This window comes from Eleutherodactylus coqui, chromosome 8 (assembly GCF_035609145.1).
Source record: "Eleutherodactylus coqui strain aEleCoq1 chromosome 8, aEleCoq1.hap1, whole genome shotgun sequence".
NCBI lineage: Eukaryota > Metazoa > Chordata > Amphibia > Anura > Eleutherodactylidae > Eleutherodactylus > Eleutherodactylus coqui.
In genome coordinates this window covers 85549761-85574310 of record NC_089844.1, presented here as the reverse complement: position 1 = coordinate 85574310, position 24550 = coordinate 85549761, and the positions used below count along the sequence as shown (strand labels likewise).

General features: G+C 40.9%; 1 protein-coding gene across 7 annotated transcripts in view; it reads left to right on the top strand.

The window, feature by feature from the left end:
* TANK (TRAF family member associated NFKB activator) overlaps positions 1–24330 on the top strand; it is a 197314-nt gene extending 172984 nt beyond the window's left edge. For all 7 annotated transcript variants that reach the window (XM_066575945.1, XM_066575944.1, XM_066575947.1 and 4 more), the window contains 3 exons: positions 3011–3129; positions 6101–6660; positions 21716–24330. In XM_066575945.1, the coding sequence (XP_066432042.1) occupies positions 3011–3129; positions 6101–6660; positions 21716–21892 (856 nt within the window). In that variant the 3' untranslated portion in view covers positions 21893–24330. The remainder of the gene's footprint in view (positions 1–3010; positions 3130–6100; positions 6661–21715) is intronic.
* Positions 24331–24550: the final 220 nt, after the last annotated feature.

Genomic DNA, 24550 nt, shown 5'->3' with positions numbered 1-24550 from the left:
GCAAGGGTATTCCCATCTGAAACTTTTATGGTATATCCTAACTATATGCCATAATATATGGAAGTAAGTTCTACTTCCAGGACTCCCAACTATTGGAAGAATGGGGTCACTTTCCTCCTCAACCAGCACTCCTGAGTGGAAGAGACAATGCATGTGTCTCTCTCTATTATAGGTGATGGATGTCGACGTAATGGCCTGGCATTTCATAAACCTTTGAGATTCACAAAGTCCTATACACTATAATGGAGAGAGCTGCATGCATATACGATGCCTTTAACTCATATACTCATCTCTGGAGTGCAAAACTGACCAAGAAACATTATTCTCCTGATATATAGAGGATCCAGACATGGCTACGCAGTGCACCTATAGTACATGTCCTAATATATAGAGGACCCAGACATGGTTACACAGTGCACCATTAGTACTTGCCCTAATATATAGGGAACCCAGACATGACTACACAGGGCACCCTTAGTACTTGTCCTAATATATAGGAGACCCAGACATGACTTTACAATGCACCCCTAGTACTTGTCCAAATATATGGGGGACCCATACATGGCTACACAGTGCACCCTTAGTACCTGTCCTAATATATAGGAGACCCAGACATGACTACACAGTACACCCTTAGTACCTGTCCTAATATATAGGGGTCCAGACATTGCTACACAGTGCACCCTTAGTACTTGCCCGAATATATGGGGGACCCATATATGGCTACACAGTGCACCCGCAGTACTTGTCCTAATATATGGGGGACCCATATGTGGCTACACAGTGCACCCGTAGTACCTGTCCTAATATATGGGGGACCTATACATGGCTACACAGTGCACCCGTAGTACTTGTCCTAATATATAAGAGACCCAGACATGACTACACAGTGCACCCTTAGTACTTGTCCTAATATATAAGAGACCCAGACATGACTACACAGTGCACCCTTAGTACTTGCCCGAATATATGGGGGACCATACATGGCTACACAATGCATCCTTAGTACTTGTCCTAATATATAGGTGACCCAGACATGACTACACAGCGCACCCTTAGTACCTGTCCTAATATATAGGGACTCAGACATGACTACACAGCGCACCCTTAGTACCTGTCCTAATATATAGGGGTCCAGACATTGCTACACAGTGCACCCTTAGTACTTGTCCGAATATAAGGGGGACCCATACATGGCTACACAGTGCACCCGTAGTACCTGTCCTAATATAAGGGGGACCCATACATGGCTACACAGTGCACCTGTAGTACCTGTCCTAATATATGGGGGACCCATACGTGGGTACACAGTGCACCCGTAGTACCTGTCCTAATACAGTTCAAAGGGTGAAATCCACAGTGAAAAATCCATACCACAAGTCTATTTTGCCGTAGATTCTGTGCAGTTTTTCTGCTGCTCTTGAGACTGTATTCACACAGGTATTCAACTTTGGTCAGGGAAGAACTGATCATTCTGCATGTTATTTTCACGCGTGTTTTTTTTGTAAATGTATGAAATATGCACATTTGTGTGTGTTTTAATTGCACATTTTTCTCTGCTCTGCACTAACTAGTTATTTTTTCATGTGGTCCTCATAGTAACCTGCATTAAAAACGCGTCATACTTCCATGAAAATCACCTGGCATGCAAGTGCAATGCATTTTTTTTACGCTCCCATAGAAAATAATGGCAATTCTTGAAGAAGAATCACCCAAAATTAGGACATGCAGTAATTTTTCTAACTTATACTATTGGTCCGAGAGAAACATAACTTGTGTAAATTAACCCATTGAAATGAATGTTTTTTTTTCCCGAGTGAGTTCTCTCCATCTCGGAATCGGACAGAACTTGGTCATGTGAATGGAGCATCCTCTTGTAGGACTCATAAACACGTGCATCAAAATCATGCAGAAGTTAGCTGCGCAAAAAAATTGTGGCTAGCTGCGCTAAAAATCACATGAGTAGACGATTCTTTCCATGCTCCTCATTAGTGTTAAAATCGCCCATTCACACGAGTGTTCCTGAAAAATGTGCTGCTGAGAGAGAGATTTTTATTACCCCCTGCCAGCACAAAACCTTCACTATACTACAATACATACAATGGGATATTTAGGTTAATACTCCTTATCTCCCTCCACCCTCCCATTCCTATTGTTTAGCAGTTTAAGAAAAACAATGGGAATGGGAGAGGAAGGGAGGTTAGCAGTTTAAACTAAACAATCGGAATGTTTAGCTAATCTCCCTCCCGCCTCCCTTTTTTTCCAGCTCTCATAGGAGTCTATGGAAACTCTTGCACATCTCTCACCACAGATAGGTCAGGTCCGATCTTTTCATGCAGCAGGGAATTTGAGTTGTGTGAATTTCAGTCGCTATCTTTTTAGGTGCAAATTTTTGGTGCAGCTAAAATTCCTTCATCTGTATATTTCCATAGGAAACCATTGGTTCTAAAACATGCACAAAAAATTGCGACGACGTTAGCTGTGCAAATTCCCTTGTGTGAATGAGCCCTAAATTCAACATGTCCTGAGCTGTGAAGCATGAGATGACAAAAGTGTGTGCCGTCTATCATAATAGGCTCCCATGTTAAAAAAAAAAAAAAATATATATATATATATATATATATATATATATATATTTATTATATGTACATATATGTATAGAATTTTTTTTTTTAAATAAATATAACATTTATTTATTATACACATTTTTTACTGGATAGTACAAGAATGCATTGCTTTTGCATCATGTGAAATAGTCATTAACAACATGCATTCCAAGGTAAGAGCAGACACATCTGTATATTTTCAGTGTGAGCGATGCTAACAGACGCCTTTATTTCTAGGCTTCTCTTATGGGTATTTTCCGGGACTTACAGTAGTGATTTTTAGCATATAACACACCAGCAGTCTCGGGTTATAAGTTAATTCTCCAAAGAGATTTGTAAGTCACAGATCTGTGTATCTCCACTGTTGCCTCTGAATGCTTCTCAATGAAATGTTCTACACGCAGGCTAGGTGTTGAACGGATTTTCTGTGATCTAAAGGAAGAATTCAGTCGGATTTGCAAGTTAACAAGAGAACAAAGCAGCCAACTGAATGCATTTCTTATGAAGAAGGATATTGCATCGGGTAATGTTACCATGTGTTCTACACTTTACTGTCAATGAAATGTATTGTTTCACTTGTGCTCATGTAATTGTATCGCTTGCATGTATTCTTCGGGTTCATTTCTGAGATTTCAGCTCTTCTTGATGCATAATTTTATAGCTTTATATAAAAAAGCATTTGCGGTCTAGACTGTACATGTATATATAATACATATGTACATATATAGGAAGTACTATGCAAACGTTTTAGGCAGGTATGGAAAAAATGCTGCAAAGTAATAATGCTTTCAAAATAGAAGTGTTAATAGTTTGTCAATTAGCAAACTACTAAGTGACTGAATAAAAGAGAAATCTAAATTGCATCAATGTTTGGTGGGACTGCCCTTTGTCTTTAAAACGGTAGCAATTATTCTAGGTACATTTGCACACAGTTTTTGAAGGAACTCGGCAGGGAGATTATTTGAAACATATTGGAGAACTAAGCACAAATCTCCTATGGATGTAGCTTGCTCATATCCTCATAGAACATCTTTCCTCCGTTGAGCCTTTCCGTTTCTCTGTTCCGTTTTTAGAGCAAAGAGTTAGAGAAAAACAGAAGTAAAACTGAAATAAACTGATCAGCTTTCTTCCCACATTGATTTCATTGGGTTTTGAAAAAAATGGAATGCTTTCAGTTTGTTTCAGTTCCGTTTTGTTTCTTTTTTTTTTTGTTTTTAGAGACCCTTCACACATGCGGAAAATTTCTGTAAGATGCACCTAAAAACGCAGCTTGATCTGTTGCTGCGGATTTCCGCTTCATATCCCATATGTATACTTATGGATTTTGGTGAGTCTTTAGGTGTGGCTTGCAGGAATATTCTGCACATGTGAAAGGCCCTTTAGGGTGTGCTCACATGGCATAACTGATGGGGTGGAAAAAATTTGCGTCAAACTATGCCCTTATAAACTCTTGGTTTATAAACCTGGCAACGCTTATTGTAAAGTCCCAAAGCCGAAATCCGACACAGAAAGTTAAAAAAGTAGCGACTAGAGATGAGCGAGCGTACTCGGATAAGCACTACTCGCTCGAGTAATTTGCTTTATCCGAGTACCGCTGTGCTCGTCCCTGAAGATTCGGGTGCCGGCACGGAGCGGGGAGCTGCAGGGGAGAGCGGGGAGGAACGGAGGGGAGATCTTTCTCTCCCTCTCTCCCGCCCGCTCTCCCCTGCTCCCCGCTGCGACTCACCTGTCAGCCGCAGCGGCACCCGAATCTTCAGGGACGAGCACAGTGATACTCGGATAAAGCCAATTACTCGAGCGAGTAGTGCTTATCCGAGTACGCTCGCTCATCTCTATTAAAAACACATCACTCACTTTTTTTTCTTATTATTTTAAGACAGGGACACGGGTTCCCATTACAAATAAATGGTGCTTATTTTAGCACGGGCAGTGTAATGTACCGGTTTTATGGGTTTTTGTAAAGTTCTGGTTCAGTTTGAACTCATTCGAATTGAACTGATGTTTTGCCCAAATTGGCACCCATTCGGGCCAAACTTTTATAAAGTTCGCTCATCACTACTCTTAACCAATCAGAAGTGGAAAAGGAGTTCAGATGCAAGTGTTTTCCCACTCCTCAGACTTCTTAGTAGTGTAAATCTTTTCTAATGAGTCTTAAGTGACCAGTTGACCAGAAATTCTTACTAGAGGGGGGCTAGAAATCTCATTATCATATAGTTTTATATCCTAAGTCTCATTATCACTGGACAATCCTGTTCTGTCATTCAAAGGGGTACATTGTTGTATTCTTATAGACCTCTAGTTACCCCTAATATAGACAATATGTCAAGGCGTGACACGTGCGTAATGATGAATCTGTATGGCGGTGTGAGTGCCAAAGTTATGACAAATACTTCTGTAAGTGTGTTTATTAGTTGTTCTATCACAGAATAGACAGTCATGTCCACCATTATAGTACCTATCTCTAGATCTTAAATTGCATTTCCAGATAGAGGTCCAAAATATTTTCCATAAATCCCTATGTGGCACCCTATTAAAATTCAAGATTTTATTTATATATAGCACTCGCTTACCACGTATGACCTATCTATATATATATATATATTATTATTATAACCTGTTACCAAAGGAAACTCTTAGAATAAGCAAATAGCTTGCTTGCCTCCAAATTGCATTTAGGTTTTTTGACTTTCCTACCTGCTTGAAAATATACTTTCCCTTCTGTTTTCATAGGGTTATGACTATCGGGGTAATATATACAAGTGACCAATACTAAAAGAGCAATGGGGAATGTAGTGAATATCTGCTTATACTAGTTACTGACAGGTGATTGGTTGACCAGAAGCCTCATCCCCATTACTTCAAAATGGCTGACTATAGTTCCAACCTCCTGTCTTCATTTAGGCTGCCTGTCCACGGGCGGATTTGCATTGAGAAATCAGGAGAGGGTGTCCGCCTCCGGATTCTGCAGCAAATACCGCCAATAGCATGCTATGGAAAAGCGTTTTTTCTCTGCCCATGAGCGATAATCAATAGTGATTTTCCGCTCGCAGGTAAAAAAAAATCGCAGCATGTTTTTTTTGAAGGCAGATTCCGCCTGGACTGCTTCCATTAGAGTCAATGGAAGCTGTCCAAGCCACGGCCCTTCCGCAATCATCATTGTGGAAAGGTTGTGGGATCCGTGTCATTGCCTAGCGACGGCACGGCATAATCTGTACTGCTCATGTGCGCCGGCACACCCACAGCACAGATTATGAAGACTGCGGACAGGTATTCAGGGTCCCTGGCCAGGCACAGGGTCGTATTCCGCTGCGGGATCCCTCATGCGGAATCCCACTCGGCAGTGTGCCGGCGGCCTAACTGTAGGAAGATCAGCTTTGGAGCACAAACAGCTCCCCTACCTACCTCCTCTACATTACAGAAGCACATGTAAAGTTTAACATTAGGGTGGAGATGCATTTTAAATATTTGTATTCATTGCATGCAATGTTTTTCAGATGTTCGGTTGCCATTTTCCATGCCCGTTCAGTGCACTGATGAAGAAAACGAGGAAGCTCAGATACTACAGAAACCAAAGGATACAACAGTCAGGTCACGATTCGCACCAATTACTCCTCGAGGTTTGGCACCAGATGATGAACGTAGTATCTCTGTGGAGTCCCTGTCAAAACTGAGCATTAAGTTCCCCCCGAGTAGTGATGACTCTGACTTTTTGGAGAGCTCGCCTGATAATCTTCCGATTCTTCCTTCAGCATCAGACCAGGAATCAAATCCCCACAAACAGCTTCCCGATATCACTCTGAAGAATATCAGCGCAGCACGGCTCAGCCCACCATATTCACCTCGATCACCAAGGACTGCCTGCCACTTGGATAAGCATGTTGAACTTGGAACCAACTATAGGGGCACAGTTGTGCCAACAGATGAGGACAGCGGCCTCTTTTTGGGAACCAGTAACCCAATTGGTGATTGCAAAAACACTTTCCACATTCCAGATACACCAGATGTGGATCCATCTATAGAGATCACTGAGAGGACCGTGCGGGGACCCCAGCAGGTAACTGATATGAAGTATTTATGCTTTTGCTTATTGTATGCCCTGGAAAATAGGAAAAAATTGCCAACATCATCATGTATTCCCATGAGAGCCTGCAGATCTTTCTTATCAACAATTTGTGATGTAGAGCCTAGTTTCTCAACTTGGGGTTGATGTTTTGTTTCTACGGCATACTGGTACTATGCTGTGCCTTTAATAGGAGGCCATAGCAGCCAGGATGATTTGGAGGAGTGCTTGGCTTAGGAACCTTGTGCAAATTTCATGTTGAGAAGTTCTTAAAGGCGTTGTCTATGCAATTGTATTCATGAAAGCGTGTCTGTGTTGCGTCCTGAAAAAACGGACAGCACATAGATGATGTTTGTGCGCTTCCATATTTCACAGATTGTGGTTGAGAATAGTCCATTCTCAGTCAAACAAACTGGACTGGAATAGTATCTGGTGCGACTTCTTTCACATGGATTATGCGATGTCTGAATAACCCCATTGACTACTATGAGTCCGAATTCTGTTGTACACATTATCTAAAGGCCATAAAAGCCCTGTATAATACTGGGAGAGTGTTATACGGGGCTTTTATGGCTCTTGGACAGTGTTATATACCATTGTGCAGGACTAGTGTTTAGCCAACTGTTTTGAGTAGAATTTTGCTAAGAGTTTGTACCGAACTGAACTTTTAGAAAAGTTAAACCCTAAACAGGGTTCTACTGGTTCAGTTTGCTCAACACTACTCACGACCCTTTCTATTAGCCAGAGTGGGCAACCACTAATAATGACCCCAGTTCTGGAAGATTTGTCCAGGCAAGTGTTGCTTGGTTGCTCGTTCACTATTACTTTGTTTTGGAGCAGTAATTGTTTCCAAAAATGCATATTTTTTTATTGTGAATCTAGGGATATACTTAGTAACGAACTCCCCTCCCCTCAGAGTTCTAATATAAATGGTTCCAGAAAAATGCCATATGGTCATTGATATGGACGTAGAGGTCGATCCACATAGTGGTTCTTATCACAACACTGACCAGTGGGAACATTAGTTTAAAATAGTTGTCATCAAAGACAAAAGTGGGAATGCAGCGAAGATCATGTCTGTCAGATGCTTCATACGTGGTAAAGGGGCTTCCGTACAATTCTTTAGTTAGCTGCCCTTTAATAAATAGGACTTGTAGCAATAATATTTCATGTCCCATACATTTTTGTGAACTAATAGATAAGGGGTGCACAACTTTTTTTTAGTATGAGGATCAAAGTATCAGCTTGATCAACTTAACTTCATGCCCCAATCTTGAGGATATTAGGTGCTTTGTTAAACTAGCATTATTCATGTAACCCTTTCCAATTGGCCACTGTCTGACCTCTGAAGACATTATGACTTAAGGCTGTACAGCTCCGATGTTGGAAGACGTCAGTCAGGGTTCCCTTACTGTATATTGCCAGCCTCTCTGCTGTCGGAGCCTATCCAACGTGTCACCTCATGCAGTACTGGCTTTAGCCAGCATATAGCGCTGTTATATAATGGCAGAAAAAGAGTAAGCCCCCTAGGAAAACCAGGATACAAATTGGATTGGGAAGGGTTAATACTTCAAAACTATTAAAGCAACCCTCCAGTTTCAGGACAAAATTTTGTCCCGAGACTGGAGGGTGGAGCGGGGTATATTTCCTGCACTTGATGATCTTCTCTGTTCCTCCATTGCTCCAGTTCCTGTCCTACTTTCAGATGACCACCATTAATTTCTAACTAGGCTATGCACTGTTCTCGGATTGCCCAGCACTGATCACATGAGCAGAGCTGGCCAATCACAGAAGAAGTATAGCGCATTAATAGTCTAACACTACAAATGCATTGCTGGTTAATAAGAAGTTTAGAGATGGTAGAGAGCATCATCGCTGGTCGAAAATGGGACTGAAATGGAGGGATGGAGATGAAGATCAAGTGCAGAAAATATACAGTATGCCCTCTACTCTGTGATCCTGGGAAAGAATTTTGTCCCAAGACCAGAGGGTTGCTTTAATTCTATAATGCACATTTTTTGGAGACTGTATGATCTGCCATTGACTATAATGAGCATGTAAGAAAAGAAAGGGAGAAGAAGCTTCATGTGTGGACCCCCAAGAGAATAAGGAAAACCAATGTGGTCTATGAGCTTGCCTAGATGCATAACACAGCACTCAATGTACCGCAGTTGGCCCATGCTGCAATGCAGGAGGATTGAGGGCTCCTTCACATACGTGTATTTGTATGCACGCCATACGCCGAGAACATGTCCTGTGGATTGCGCTAATGCCAGCTCCAAACTTCCCAACCAGCACTGACTATAATGGGCTGATTGGTAGCCTCAAGAAAAAGCAGAACAGAGCTGAAAAGTGACAAAGTCGCACAACATTACCCTAGCCCCGCCGCCACTTTGTCCTAATGATCAGCAGGTATCATCACAGTTGAACCCCCTTTGATTGAACATGGCTGGCATATAGGTAGGAGTGTTATGCCACCAATATCAGTTAGAAGACAACCACTTAAGAGACAAAAGGTCCACATACAATATATCACATTGTGAAATTAATGTGCACAGCTTATCTGCAATCAAGATAAGTTTGCTTCATCTAGTGCAATTTTGAGCTTTGAGCTGCAGTGTGCTGTTTTACCACAAGGTGGCAGTCTGCATTGTGTATTTTTTTCCATACCAGAACATAAGAAACAGCTGGTATGTGATTACAAGTTGAGAGGAAAAAAAAGTAGCTTTAAAAAAAAAAATAGAAAAAAAGAAAAAAAAAATTGGTGTTGAGCTGTCAAAAGGCACAGGGCAGAAGGTTAGATAATTGACTTTCACACCAGGGTGAAGGGGGAATCTTGAGATGACTTTGGTTTGTGAGTTTTAGAATTGTTTATGAAAGGAGGATCTGCTTTTTTCTTTCTTTTTTTCTCATCTCCCATAACTTTTTCATATGCCGAAACTGAGCTAGTGAGTAAAATGCAAAATAAATATTTTTCTAAAAAAGGAGAATATGCCGTACCGAAAAAGCGAAACACAATATGGACCTTGAGAAACAGAAGTTAAGGCGTTTTAATATCTTGTTAGTATACCACATGCTAGAGAGCTGATTTATATGAATATATATTTCATACTGCAAAAATGGTGGAGCTTATTCTATTATGTAGTTAAAAAGGGTGGGGCTTAATATATCCCGCAATTTGGATTTTCAAGTGTTAGGACATATACGCTATAATTTATACTTTGCTGATGAAGTACATTAGAATTGCAAATTCTACCTGAATTGAAGGGTGCCTTCACGCTTGGATCGTGATATCGCTGCGTTTTTTTAACGCGAATCTCAATAGGACCTTTTAATGTTAAAAATGTGCTGCACAAAAATCGCAAAGTACAAACTCGCGATTTTTGTGCGATGCGTTTTTAACCTTAGAAAGTCCTATTGACATTTGCGTTACAAAAACGCAGCAATACCGCGATTGCTAGTGTGAAGGCACCCCAAAGAAAACAAAAATTATGACAACTGCAAAAAATGGCCAAAGTAAAATCAAAATCAGCACTGAGGTCATAGAATGCGTGCAAGACTTCATCTTCCTTGGTTCAAAAACTGACCAGGCTGGAGAATCTATGCCGGAGATAAAACGTAGGATAGCATTGGGGCGAAGCGCGATGCTAAACATGGACAAAATCTGGAAAATTAGGGATATCGGCATCACAAGTAAACGCAGGATAGTGCAAACCATTGTATTCTCCATAGCCATGTATGGATGTGAAAGCTGGACTGCGAAAAAAGGTGATAGATGGAGGATTGATGCGTTTGAGCTGTGGTGCTGGTAAAAGCTGCTCCGTATACCCTGAAAGGCGAGAGTAACAAACAGAGAAGTGCTGAATCGTATAAGATCCGATATATCACTGGAGGACAAGATGACCGGACTCAGACTCACGGATTTTGGCCATGTAATGCGAGCAGAGTCGCTAGAAAAATCTATAATGCTTGGACAGATCAGCTGCAAAAGAAGAGCTGGCCACAAAAGGACACGATGGCTGATACTGTCAGAGCTGATACTGGCATGGATATCACACAACTGAAAGAAGCAGTGCAAAACCAAAAAACATGGAGGGAGCTCAGCTTTAGGGTCGCTGAGGGTCGGGAAAAACTAAAAATCACAAAACCTAAACCATTCACTACACACTAATGCCACCAATAATTGAATTTGTCATCCGCTACCTGACTATATATTTTATCGCCTCTACTCTATAATATGATATATATACAGTATATGGCTCCAAGGCAGCTAATTTTCTTCATTATTTTGCTGAGTCATATAGTAGGCTGCTGCCTCTTACTCAAGACATATAACTATATGGGATGTTTGAGGGGTCGGAGGGCAGATGGCAGATGATGGTTAGAGGGTTCTAATACCCTCTGCTTCTCAAAATAGCACGTACATGTAATAAGCCCTCAAAATCCTCCTAAGATGGAAAGTGCATCTTACAAGTTTGCTTAACATTCTCCATTGATCCCCACTGTGTTTTGCTTTTTGACCCCTAGCAATTAGCTGTAATCAATGGGAAATCCTGGCAGTAAGTGTTAATTATGTTCCATGCAGCTCCACTCCAGGAAAATGCAGCATTACAGTGTCTCTGAAATTAAAGGGGTTGTACATCAGACAAAACCCTTTTCAGAATGGGGCACTTGGGACAAATATTGCCTCAGCTCCTGCTTCCATTATGGGGCTCCAAAAGTCAAGGAATGGGGAGCCTAGGGAGTTGTGCTTGATTCTTACCAGGTGCCCCGCTTCTGCGTAGGTCCTGCAAAGTTGGCACATGCAGAGTCATCTAAAAAGTCACACTCTGTGCACATGCCAGCTTCCCAGGTACACCGTACAGGAGCGGGGCACCTGGTGAGTATGAAATACAGCTCCCAGACTTCCCGTTCCCTCACCATGTAAGCCCCATAACATAGTTTATAAATAAGGACAAGAGAAATAAATCTGATCTTTATTTTTTATTAAAAAAAATAAAGTTTTATGTCTAATATAGTTATCACCAGATCTACTCACTCCAGCAGAGTTTGGTATTCCAGGCTGAACCCCAACCCTAGTCTTGTATCCTCTGCCACTGGGTGCATCCGCCTAGGCTTCATTCCCATATGTCTGACCATCCATAGTTTTTTTTTATTTCCGGTTTGGTAGTGATATGTCAGAGAGAAACTGATGCCAGAGCTGATCCCATTGTTTCCTATGGGATAATGTTTGGCATCTTTTGGAATTGTTGTTCCTGACCTGTCCAGCAGCCAGATCAAAAACGTGGACTGTAGTGTTTTTCTATCCAGTTATTTCAGGGTGCGGATATTTAACTGGTGCATAAACTGCAAAAAAAAGTCACGAATTGCGTATAAAACAATTGAACAGATACAAGTGATATATGCAAACCCAACTTTAGGACCAGCTATTGGTGTATGCAACCAAAACAATATGAAATGCCACTCATACCTTTGATTAGAGATGAGCGAGCATGCTCGGTAAGGTGAGTTACCTGAGCGAGCCTCGCTCATCTCGAGTAACTGCCTTCTCCTCCTTGCGTGCTTGGAGGAAGGGGGGCAGCGGGGGGTAGCTGGGAGAGAGAGAGATCTCTCTCACCCTCCCCCACCGCCCCCCACCCCCGCTGCCCCATCGAGCAATCTCGGTGGAGAAGGCAGTTACTCGAGATGAGCAAAGCACGCTCGAGTAACTCACCTTACCGAGCATGCTCGCTCATTTCTACCTTTGATCTTTGAGGTCTCCTGAGGTTTTGGGAGATGAGTCATCTCAGATGACATAAGAAGGTACCCAACCTAGAGACATTGCATAGAAGACAGACAAAGAGTCAGGGTCTCTCAATCACTCTATTGATGGTGTAGGGCATGCCATATCTGATGGCATTTGCTAAGCAAAACCACATATAAATGCCAACTTTTCTGTGTTTACTTTCACTTAAGTGTATGCCGTCTTACCCTTGTGCCCCAAACTTTAGCTGGTCACTATATAGTAGAGAGCCCAGGACTGCACTGTCGAATGGTTCTATGCATGAATCATTGGAGCAGGAAGCCACTTGGAGTATTCTTTCCTTCAGTCATAGCAGTGATACCACAGGACATAGAGGGTCGCAGAAAGTAGATTTCTGCTTCTCACGTCCTAGTCTTCAACTCTGCAATTGGGCTTTACTCTCTTAATGGGGCCACTAGACAAAATTGAAAACCATGTTACATCTTATAATGCATTCATGCCTTCCTATTCAAGTATTTTAATATAGGACACCGGTATTAAGATATAGTACTAAATTAGCCTATTTGAATACATCCTATTTAATAGGGTTCATTGCTTCATGGGGTTTATTCTATTGACATCATTTGCCCTTTATTCAATTCTTGACTTGGACATTGTCTGCACTGGATCATGGGGAAGTAGCAATGTTGACAATGCAAGAAAGGTCAACTAACATAAAAGTATTGTGACAGCTAATTGGGATCCACACATTGTTGTCACAGTGGATAATGGAGATCTGTGGAAGTCAACACATCATCATCACATTAACATACTGCCAAGTAATTCCCTTCCCTGATATTAGTATGCTTTAACCGGTGTCTTAAAACATCGAATGTGGACAGCTGTACACAACTTCCTTTGGTTGACGTATTAGCATGGACATCTCAAGTAATGCTCAAGAGATTCCATATGGTCCATATGTTTGTGCCCCAATCAAACAAGGAAAGCGAGCGCTGTTATCAAACATAGCTATTTATAAGATGGAGCAATGCCGAAGATTTCTGTGTAAATGCTCAGAAGAAGACTTAGCAGTTCGGGCGGCTGTGATACTGTTCTTCACACTGGTGGAAATGATTATTAACTGTTACTTGTATTGTATCTTTGGGGAAAAGCAACAGAGATATCAACATTTTCTTTCTAATAACCATAAACTAGAGGCAAATTATGGTTTAGAAAACTGATTTAAATCTCCTACTAGGGAATTCTGAGCCAACAGAGGTGGATCCATTGGCCAGAACACAGAATAGTTCCACAGAGCATTCACTCATCATGTCCGTATATTACATGGATGGCCATTGAGTTCAATGAGAATGGTGTAATGTTTCTTCTTGGCCCCCTTCACACGGGCGTCAGCCTGTTTGCTCGTGCCTGAGCACTGCGTATTTGCAGAATCAACAATGTTTTTGTGCCGGCACATCAGTATATGTTACTGTACCTTATCACTCACAAAGGATATCCATTAACGAGCGGCAAACAAATACACCCATTGAAATGGATAATTAGTTCCAGATGTGTTCTTTGTCCAGCAGAACTACGCAGTGTTTTACGCACCTTATATAATGTGTGCGTATTTGCGCACTCTCCATTGACTTCTATGGGGAACTTTGGTGCAGAACTACGCAAAAAAACAAGTACTTTTTTTTTTTTGCACAACCAAAATGTGTGAAATACAAAAATATGAATGAATTCAATGAAATGAATGGGTTATATTTTCTGTGTATTATGATAGCAAATTTTGTGCACCTAAATATGCCTGTGTGAAGCCAGCCTTACAATCCAGCGGCGCTGCAGAGGATTTCATCACTTGCTGTGATTAGTACTTGGTAACATAACAAAATCTCTAGAAACATAAAAAAGCAAAAAGACATTAATATTCATTAGAAACATGTTGTAATTACATGTCAATATGATCATACACACAGATATGTACAGTATATGTGTGTATGTGTTTATACGGACATGTCAACTACCATGGTTTCATTACATATATATACTTTGTTTCCCTGAAAATAAGACATAGCATGATTTTCAAGGATTTTTGAGGATGCAAAATGATTTTTCAGGCTTTTTGAAAAGCCCTACTCCAAAATTAAGTCCTGCTAACAGTTAATTAAAAAGTCAATTTAAATAGTGTCCAGGCAGCTATACATGTAAAAAAGTTAAACCTTTCTGAACAAAAATTAATAAAAGACAGTGTCTTATTTTCGGGGAAACACGGGGGATATATATATATATATGTATATATATATAATGTGTGTGTGTGTGTGTATGTGTTTATACGGACATGTCATCCACCATGGTTTCATTTCATATACATTATATATATATATCTATATATATATATATATATATATATATATATATATATATAAATGTATATGTCCGTGTGTGTGTATATATGGATTGTATGAATGAGCAAATTATGCACAAATGTAAACCACGCCTTTAGCTTTATTCACACAATTTTTCCACACGTGAGCAGCGATCTTTTTGCGCGGGTATTTGTGCGCAAAACAAACACTCATCTGAACGAGGCCTTAGAGCTTTTATAAGGTAAGGTAAAAGGGCTAACATTTTTCTGCCAAAACGGCCATTTTTAAGGCTACTCTCACACAGGCGTTTTTAAACTCAACGTTTTACAGTATTTTAGAACAGAACATACATCATTCGTTTTAGCGTGCGTTAGAAGCGCTTCTAAACTGCTCCGCTGAGAAGCCCCATTAGAATGAATGGAGGTTTTGTGCAGTGTTTCTAGTGACGGTTACAAATGCCCACTAAACGCTGTAAAAAAATCCCTGTGTGAGAGGCCCAAGTGAATGGGGGAGGAGCTGCAATACCAAACACAGCCTGTGGACAAAAGTGGCACTGTTGTTTGTGTGAGGATATAGACCATTTCTTCTTATCTTATAAAGCTCCACTATGGTGTCTTAAAGGGAATGTATCTCCTAATTACCGTATATACTCGAGTATTAGCCGAGTCAATAAGTTTTACCACAAATAACCTGTAAAACTTATTGACTCGAGTATAAGCCTCAAGTATATACTAGTTAAAGAAAAAATGCAATACTCTCCAATGCTATGGTCTCCCTGGTGGTCCAGCAAGCTGCTTGAGAATTCTTCCCGCTGTCATCTCCCTGGCTCGGCCTTGAATTCCCCCACCATAAATTCAAGTAAGTAAGCACTGTGATTGGATCGAGCACCAGCCAATCACAGCCGACGCTTGATAAACCAATCGCAGCCATTCAGTGATGTCATCCACTGAATGGCTGTGAATGATTGAGCGCCGGCTGTGATTGGCTGGCGCTCAATCTAATCACAGCGCTTACCTACACAGCGCTGATGGCGGAGGAATTCAAAGCCGAGCTAGGCAGATGACAGCGGGGAGAATTCTCAAGCAGCTTGCCGTACCGCCGGGGAGACCATCGCGCCAGGAACATAGACGCAGTCTGGGAGGTGATTATTGCGGGTTTTTTGTTGTTTTTTTTAACCTCACTCGAGTATAAGCCGAGGGGGGCTTTTTCAGCATTAAAAAATGTGCTAAAAAACTAGGCTTTTACTCGAGTATATATGGTATTTTTTTTAGCCAATTCAAACCAGGTAGTGAAACTTTTTTTTGTCACTGGCAATTCAATGCGCAAATTATTGAAGGAAGCGAGTGGTAATGAACGGAAAAACTGCTAGTCCAAAACTTAATAAAATATAATAAATGCCACATTCAATAAGCATCCATTATAACGGCGCCACAGTAGCGTAAAAGCATAAAAGGTGCTCTGAGCTGGTAGAATGATAACAAAAGCAATTATAACAGAGCTGAAGAGGAGAAATGAAATTCAAAGCAAAAGTATCAATATATATTATCTCACCAGTGATGAAGTGAAAGCCATGGGGGACGCGCTGCTCATACGTGCAAAGTGACCAGCGCCGGGTAAAGCACCCTCGTTAGGATAAATAGAAAGGCTACCTAAACTGCTTAATAGAAGTCAGCAGAAACAATACTGTAACAGGCGCACCGACCGAGAGCGTCTAACTCATGTGTCCGTGATACGGAGGCTACAGAAGCCGTTTTCCCTACAGAACAGCAAGTATCAAACTATTATTAGACTTAGTGGTCAGTGTGAAAACAACAGAACTTTAGAATTTTGTTTGATATAGATAATGACATTGAATAAAAGAAAATCCCTGGACTGGCCCTTTAAGTCTATTAAGTACCTATTTTTCATTTTCATTCATTATGAAGCTATCCTCTCAGTATGTATAACTGAGCTACCCTGTTTCCCTGAAAATAAGACCTATCTTGATTTTTCTAGATTTTTGAGGATGCAGTATGATTTTTCAGGATTTTTGAGCATGTTTCTCCAAAATAAGCCCTAGTTACAGGTAATGAAAAAGTCAATTTAAATAGTGTCCAGGCAGCTATATATGGAAAAAAGTAAAATCTTTTGGAGCAAAATTTAATATAAGACCCTGTCCTATTTTCGAGGGAAGCCGGGTGGTACGATGTTGGTTAGTTTTTTTTTTCTATCTTAAACTCCAGGCTTCTTTTTTGCTCAGATGGTCATGTGATCTCAGTTCTGGGCAGCTCAGATCTACTTTGGGGATTATGGAATCATTTTCTAGTCAATTTCACAGCCTATGTGATGCTGTTGAATGGATCTACCACAACAACTGTGTTGAGGAGGAGACATGCACTACTGTCAGTTACTGATGATGATCACACAGCTCCTGTCACATAGGCATAGTAGAGGAGATCACAGTTTCTCCTCCTGAGGCCTCGTTCACATGAGCATGTGTTTGCACGCACAGAGGTGCAAACAAAACTGTGCATCCACATACATGCAAAAACACGTGTAAATGAAGCTCTGTGCACCATTGCTTTCAATGGGCACACCGCTGTTGCCGGCGGCCCAATTGAAAGCAGTGGCCTGCCTGCAACCACTGCAGTGATTTTCAGGGAAGGGCTTTAAATATAAGCCCTTAGCTGAATATATCATCCCTAGCATATGTAAAAAAATAAAACATATATATGCGCCTCTCTGCCGCTGTGGGGCTCAGGTGCGTCTAACCACTCGGTCCTCCTGAACTGCTCTGAAGCTCTTTCAGCAGGCCGGAATTTAAAATCCCCGCCTGCTGAAAGGGCCGTATCTGATTGGCTGAGTGCCCAGCCAATCACAGGTAGCGCTCAGCCATTCATTGCATTCACAAGAACTTATTGTCATTGCACAGTGTGCATGCAATTTTTGAACGCGCAGTATGCAATGTTAGTAGCCCCTTGATTTCTATTGGGCAATTGTGTTTTTTTTTTCAAGCACGTATGACACATGCAAAAAAAACTTGCAGCATGCACTATCTTGGTGCATATTACATGTGCATACAAGCCAAGATAATGTATGCGGATTGGCGGCACACAGCAAGTACACTTGTCATTGCATACTTGTGGCGTACTCACATGTGTGTCTCTCCTGAGCGGCACAGCGCTACTTATGGCTATATGAGCCTGGCCTTACAGGTTGGGGTGATAATCTTCTATTAATACATTGGACATGTAGACATGGTCTGAAATTCTGTATGATGTCATTACATGGGTGTTCACTAGACCTCTATTATCTATTTGTAGATGGCCAAGAAAAGTGAGGATGGAGCAAATTTATATGAAGGGATGAAATAATATGGTGTACAAAATATTACATCTAAAGAAATATAACAAAGCACCTAAAAGCAGAAGTCGATATTTTCCAACAAACTTACCGTCTTGTTGGTGATGGACATATTGATTTCTCTGTACACTTGGCTCCCGTTGCTGTTATCAAGCTAAGACCATATTTCTCTACTGGGTTTATAAAGAAAACTGTGAAGTAAATCTACAGTATCATCCTATGGCTGTTTTCAGACAGATGTAATATGGTAGCCTTTTAACATCTACAGACCGTTGCCACGTCAGTGGTTCTACTGAACCGGAGATAAATCCTAAGAGGCGTCTATCGTGATCTAAGTTTGGTTCAGTAGAACTGTAGGGTGGGGGGTGTCTCGCTGCTGTAATATGGTCAGATGTAAAGTGTGGTTGTATTACGCCCTAATAATTGGGGCTATCAGTTATTTATAACTTCATTACTAATTGATCTCTGAAATAGTAATTAAAATTGCTGATATTTATAGGGGAGTAAAACTACAAAAACTGTCAAATTCAGTTTTAGGGCCTCTTTACATGTCCGAAGGCGTTTTACTTGCATCTATCGACACTGTAAAAACACTTGAACAGCAAAGAGCCCGGTGGATATACACCAAGGCCGCAATGCCGTGGGGCCTGGGGAGATTCCCCCTTCTCTCCCCCTCGCCGTCCCACCTCCTCTCTCCTCCCCTATAGCCGTTTGCAATGCGAGGGGGCAGGAGGGGGTGGGGCTAAGCTCCCACCCCTTGCCCGGCCCATGTCTGAAGCCAGCAATGGGAGGGGTGGAGCTTAGCTCCACCCCCACCCTGCCCCTTCCATTGTAAACGGCAAAAAGGCGAAGAGAAGGGGGAGTTAGTTTAGCAGTCACGCTGCTAAACTCCTTCCTTCTCTGGCAGCTAGCACAGGCTCCCATAGGAGTCTACGCAGCTGCCGCCGCCGGCGTGCAGGCCTGTGCACTGAGGCATTGTCTTACAATGCCTCAGAGGGGCAGCGCATATCGGTCAGGCGTGAAAACCCAGCCAATATACGCCTGTGTGAATAAGCCCTTACATCTATTCAAGGAAGCTACGTATGTATGAAGGTTTAATATATCTAAATAGGATTATTTTATAACACAAATGTTTATGTCTGTCTATATTAACCCCTTGAGTGGCGGGTTTCCTACCACCCTGTCGTGCCCACCAGGGCAGGTTTTTTAAATGGTCTAATCATTGAATTTCAACTAATTTTGCAGTCGCGTTCCAAGAGCCATAACTTTTTCATTTTTCCATTGACACAGCTGTATGAGGGCTTGTTTTTTGCGGGACAAGTTGTACTTTTTGATGGCATCATTTTTGGGTATATATAATGTATTGCATAACTTTTGTAAAAACATTTGTAGGGAGATTAGGGAAAAAAAATTCTGCCATTTGTTTTTTGGATTTCATTTTTACGGCGTTCAACATGCAGAATAAATAATGTGATATCATTATTCTCTGAGTCAGCACAATCCCGGCGATACCAAGTTTATACAGTTTTTAGGTTTCGCTATTTTTGTACATTTCAAGCATTTTTTTTCTTAAAGGTTTGCTTTTGTGTCGCCACATTCCAAGAGCCGTATTAATTTTATTTTTCCATTGCCAGAGTCCTAGAAGGGCTTCTTTTTTGCAGGATGAACTCCAGTCTTCATTTATCTATTTTTTTGGAACATGTAAAATTTTGATCGCTTTTTATTCCATTTTGTCTAGTGGCAAGATTAACAAAATCTGTAATTCTGGCATGTTTTTTATTTTTATTTTCCACTGCATTCTCTGAGCAGTATAAATAATATATTGAAGTAATTCTACAGGCCGGTACGATTATGCCAATACCAAATTGTAATTTTTTTTTTTTAAAGTGTGAAAAAGTCATGAAAAAGAAAAAAAACTAAGTAATAAAAGTTTAAATCACCATCCTTTTGTCATATCTATAATAAAAAATCTAAATCCTAAATGAAAAATACAAATCTGGTATCGCCGTGTCCGTAAATAACCGATCTATCAAAGTAGTGCATTATTTACCCTGCACAGTGAACGTAGTCCAAAAAAAAAATAAAGAAAGCCACAAATGCACTTTTTCAGTCACCCTGTTTCCCAGAAATAATGAAATAAAAAGCGAACAAAAAGTCGTATGTATTCCAGATTGGTACCATCGCAAACTACAGGACATTCCGCAAAAAATGAGCCCTCACTTAACTACGTCGACGGAAAAATAAAAAGTTATTGCGCGCAAAAGATGCAGCAGAAAATAATTTAAAAAAATTAAATGTCTTTGAAAAAAATACAAGTACTACAGCAAAAAAAAAACTATACAAGTTTGGTGTCGTAGTAATCGTACTGACCCATAGAATAAAGTTATTAGGTGATTTTTGTTGCAGTTTGTGTGCCGTAGAAACAAGACGCACTGAAAGATGGCGGAATGTCATTTTTTTTTTCATTTTACTCCACTTAGAATTTTGTAAAAGTTTTTCAGTACATTATATGGTACATTAAATAGCACCATTGAAAAATACAACTCGTCCCGCAAAAAACAAGCCCTCATACAGCGACGTTGATGGATAAATAAAGGAGTTATGATTTTTTAAACGGGGGGAGGAAAAAAAGAAATGGGGAAAAAAGAAAAAAAGGTGCCATGTCATTAAGGGGTTAAATAATGGGTCATTACGACGCACGGATACCACATGTGTAATTTTATTTTACATTTTTTACAAGGAAAGGGAGACAAGTGTTTTTATTTTTATTTTTTTAAATAATTTTTTTACTTGTGTTTTTTTAACTTTTTTAAAATTTTTGTCCTTTATGGGGACTTCCACAGGGACCCATCAGGACCCCCTGATCACATTCCGGGATTCCGGGGGTCCCATGGTGACAGCCCTTGACAAACTGAAGTCACATAGACTGCAGCATGTAAGGGGTTAACACAGCAGAGATCAGAGGTTTTCTCTGATCTCTGCTGTAAGAGCTGGTGCTTGGCTGTCCTCTGACAGCCAAGCACCAGCTCTCCCTGCCACAGAGACCCTCGGCTTGCTTCTGACAAGCCGATGGTCTCTATGGCAACCTATAAACAAGCAGGAGATTGCCGGCAGATAGGCTATATCTTCTGCTGGTTTTTCAAAGTCCTTGCTTTGTTCTCTGTGGGTCTGTGCAGGCAGAGCACACTGTCGCAGCTTGTGGCATTGTGCTCTGTAGCTCCCATAGTGATACATAGCCCGGAAGCTTTCCGGGCTATATCGCTATGAGCAGTGGAGCTCATCCCGGAAAATTTCCGGGCGTGCCACTCAAGGGGTTGATGGTTAAAGATAGTCAAAGATTTAAGTTTATAGGAAGAAATATCATTTTGTATGGAAAGTACATTAAACTAAATGTATATTCAGAACTAATTTTGTATTTTAAATAAAATTGGGATGTTACTCTGAAGTGTTCTGAAAAATATCCCCAATTCTTTAGTTTTTGTGGTATTTTATTTTGGATTTGTATGTATGCATATATGTATGTATGTGTATATATATATAATATAAAGCTCTAGTATCTTATTTGTTTGTTATGTATTTTACAAAACTATCACATGTTTTTTTTCTATTTTAGCCGATTTGGAAGCCATCATCACCTCATGACATTGACCTGTCAATTCTACTGAGTGAGAAATGGGATCGGGACGGTCCTAACATATGTGAATTTTGCCAAGCTGTTTTCCCACCCTCATCTACAGTAGGAGGAGATTTCTTCCGACACCTTAACTCACATTTTTATGGGCAGTCTTAAAAATTTACACCCAGAAGATCATTACACACGGTGTTCATTCTTCATCCTATTCTCTAATCTTTATTTGTTTCTAGGGGCTTATTCCCACAAGTGTATGTCGGCCGGCGTTTTCATGGTTGGCCGATATAGGCTTCCATCTAAGCAGTTCCCCCCCTTCCCTCTCCCTCATCGGCTCTCTGCCTCTATCCTCCACTCCAGCGTTTGCAATAACAGGGGGCGGGGCGAGGTGGAGCAAAGCTCTGCTCTGTCCCGCCCACCCCCATTGCTGGCTGTGGACAAGGGGCGGAAACTTAGCCCCGCCCCCCCCCATCCGACCCACTCCCATTGAAAACAGCCGAAGGGGGAGGAAAGAGGCAGAGAGTCGGTAAGGGGGGACTGCTCAGATGGAAGCGTATATGAGCAGGCCTTGAAAACGCCGGCCGATATACACTCCTGTAAATATGCCCCATGACGGTTTCCATCGATGAAATCTGGATAAGGTTTTTACCTTGTGACCATGTTTGGACTAATAATGCCCATTATGCACCCCCAAATCAATTGCATTATATTTTTGTGCATAGCTGCATATACTGTAAGTTGTTAATTTAAATGTTAATAGTTATGTAGCTTGAGTATGTGACCGTACTGCCCCTTATATATGCTGTTTTTGTTTTTTTACCTTTACACATCTTTTTAATTAGACACAACATGTTTGTTGTCCTCATATACATTGCACTTTTGGTAGGGATCCAGTTTTTCATAATAACTAGAAATAACTGCTTTAGGCCTCCTTCACACGGGCGGCACCACATCACTGCACCGTGCGATATCGCTGCGATTTTCTTGCAGCAATACCGTGATTTTGTAGCATCACGTGCGAGGATTTTCGAGGGGGCTTGAAATATAAGCCCTACCCCGAAAATAAGCTGTAACTAAAGGAGAAAAATATATATATACATCACCTCTCCCGCGCTGTCTGGGGCACCGCTGCAGCTTCTCCCCAGGTCCCGGCACTGATCTTCTTCATCTTCTGGCCAGGGATTGAAAAATCCCTGGCTGCTGGAAGCGCTGGCCGTGATTGGCTGACACTTAGCCAATCACAGCCAGTGCTCGAAGAATGCTACAAAATCACACGACTTTGTTGCCCGTGTGAAGGGGGCCTTAGGGTTGTTTCACACATACTATACTTTTAAGGAAAAACATCATGATTTTAGATGTGTGTTTTATCCAGTTTTTAGGTAAAAATGTCGTAGCAAGATATTAGTTGCAAGTCAATAGGGGCATTTTAAATGAGCTACAAATAGTGTTTTTGTTTTTCACTAGCCATGTGTTTTGGGGTCACCACTAAAAATACTTGGAAAAAACCCACATGTACCATTTTACAAAAGTTGGCACAAACATTTTGCAAAGAAAGCCTTACATTTTTTTTCCCAAAACACAAACATATTTTCTTATCCTTTTGAAAAACAAAACAGCTTTTTTCTCCCCTTTTTGAAAGCAAAAACTCACAAGTATAAGGCCCCCTGTCCACGGGCGAGGCGGAATATCGCTGCGGGGGAGAGAACTGTCAGTTCTCTGCGTTGTGCCTATCTGACAGGTAGGCTCACCGCGGAGAATCGCGGCATGCCGCAATTTAAGTCCCGCGAGCGGAGAATTGCTATGGAAAGAGTTCACTGTGTTACCCGCGGCCAGATTATTGCCGTGGGTAATGCAATGGACAATTGCCCGTGGACAGGAGCGCTAAGACTGCCTGACCACGGCCGGGATGGAATATTGCTAACAATATTCCGCTGACAGCTGTCCGCGATGATCCTATCTAATAGATAAGCTCACCGCGGAGAATCGTGGCAAATTGCAGCATGCCGCAATTTCAATTCCGCAAGCAGGAAATCGCTATGATTCTCTGTTCGTGAATGTCGGGCTGCACTTTCCATAGTTAGCCTATGGAAAGTATTTCATAGCGTGATCAGCGGTTGATTTATTGCAAGCGGATCATCGCCCATGGACAGGCAGCCTAAGACTTCGTAAATGCATGGCAAGCCCTATAAGCAAAAAAACGCCCAGCATCCCTGTACTTTTGCACTAGTCATGTTCTAGAGACGAATGCTTATACTGTAGGATACAAAATGCATAAAGTGTTAATGAAGAGAGAAACAGATAAAATCTACTGGTTAAAAACCAAAAAGGAAGAACCATTTTGACTCCATTAATACAACAATTAAAATCCATGTATTTAAACAATCTGCATATTCTATTCTGTTCACCTCAGAAACCAAAATGAAAAAACTCATATTTATAATAATTATTTCTATGTACGTTATTTTAAGTAATGCATTAAATGTTTTTGGTTTTTTTTAATTTCAGAAAAGAAACTTAATACTGTTTTGCTTATATTGTTTTCTTTTTCTCCTGCCCATAAATACTATTACTAGACACAATAAATCTTTTCATAGTCTACAGTCTGTTGTTGGTAAATACATCATCGGTGAACCCTAGACAGGAATTCCTTTATTCATCATAATCTTAACATTATTATAGTTAATTGTATTATTTTATTTAGTTATGTTTTTATTTCTGTTTTCATTTTTTTGCTAGTTATTGATATTTTTGCAAAATTCTTGATTAGGGCTTATGTAATGTGTGACCGAAACAAGATCTTTAATTAAAGCTCCACCTTTC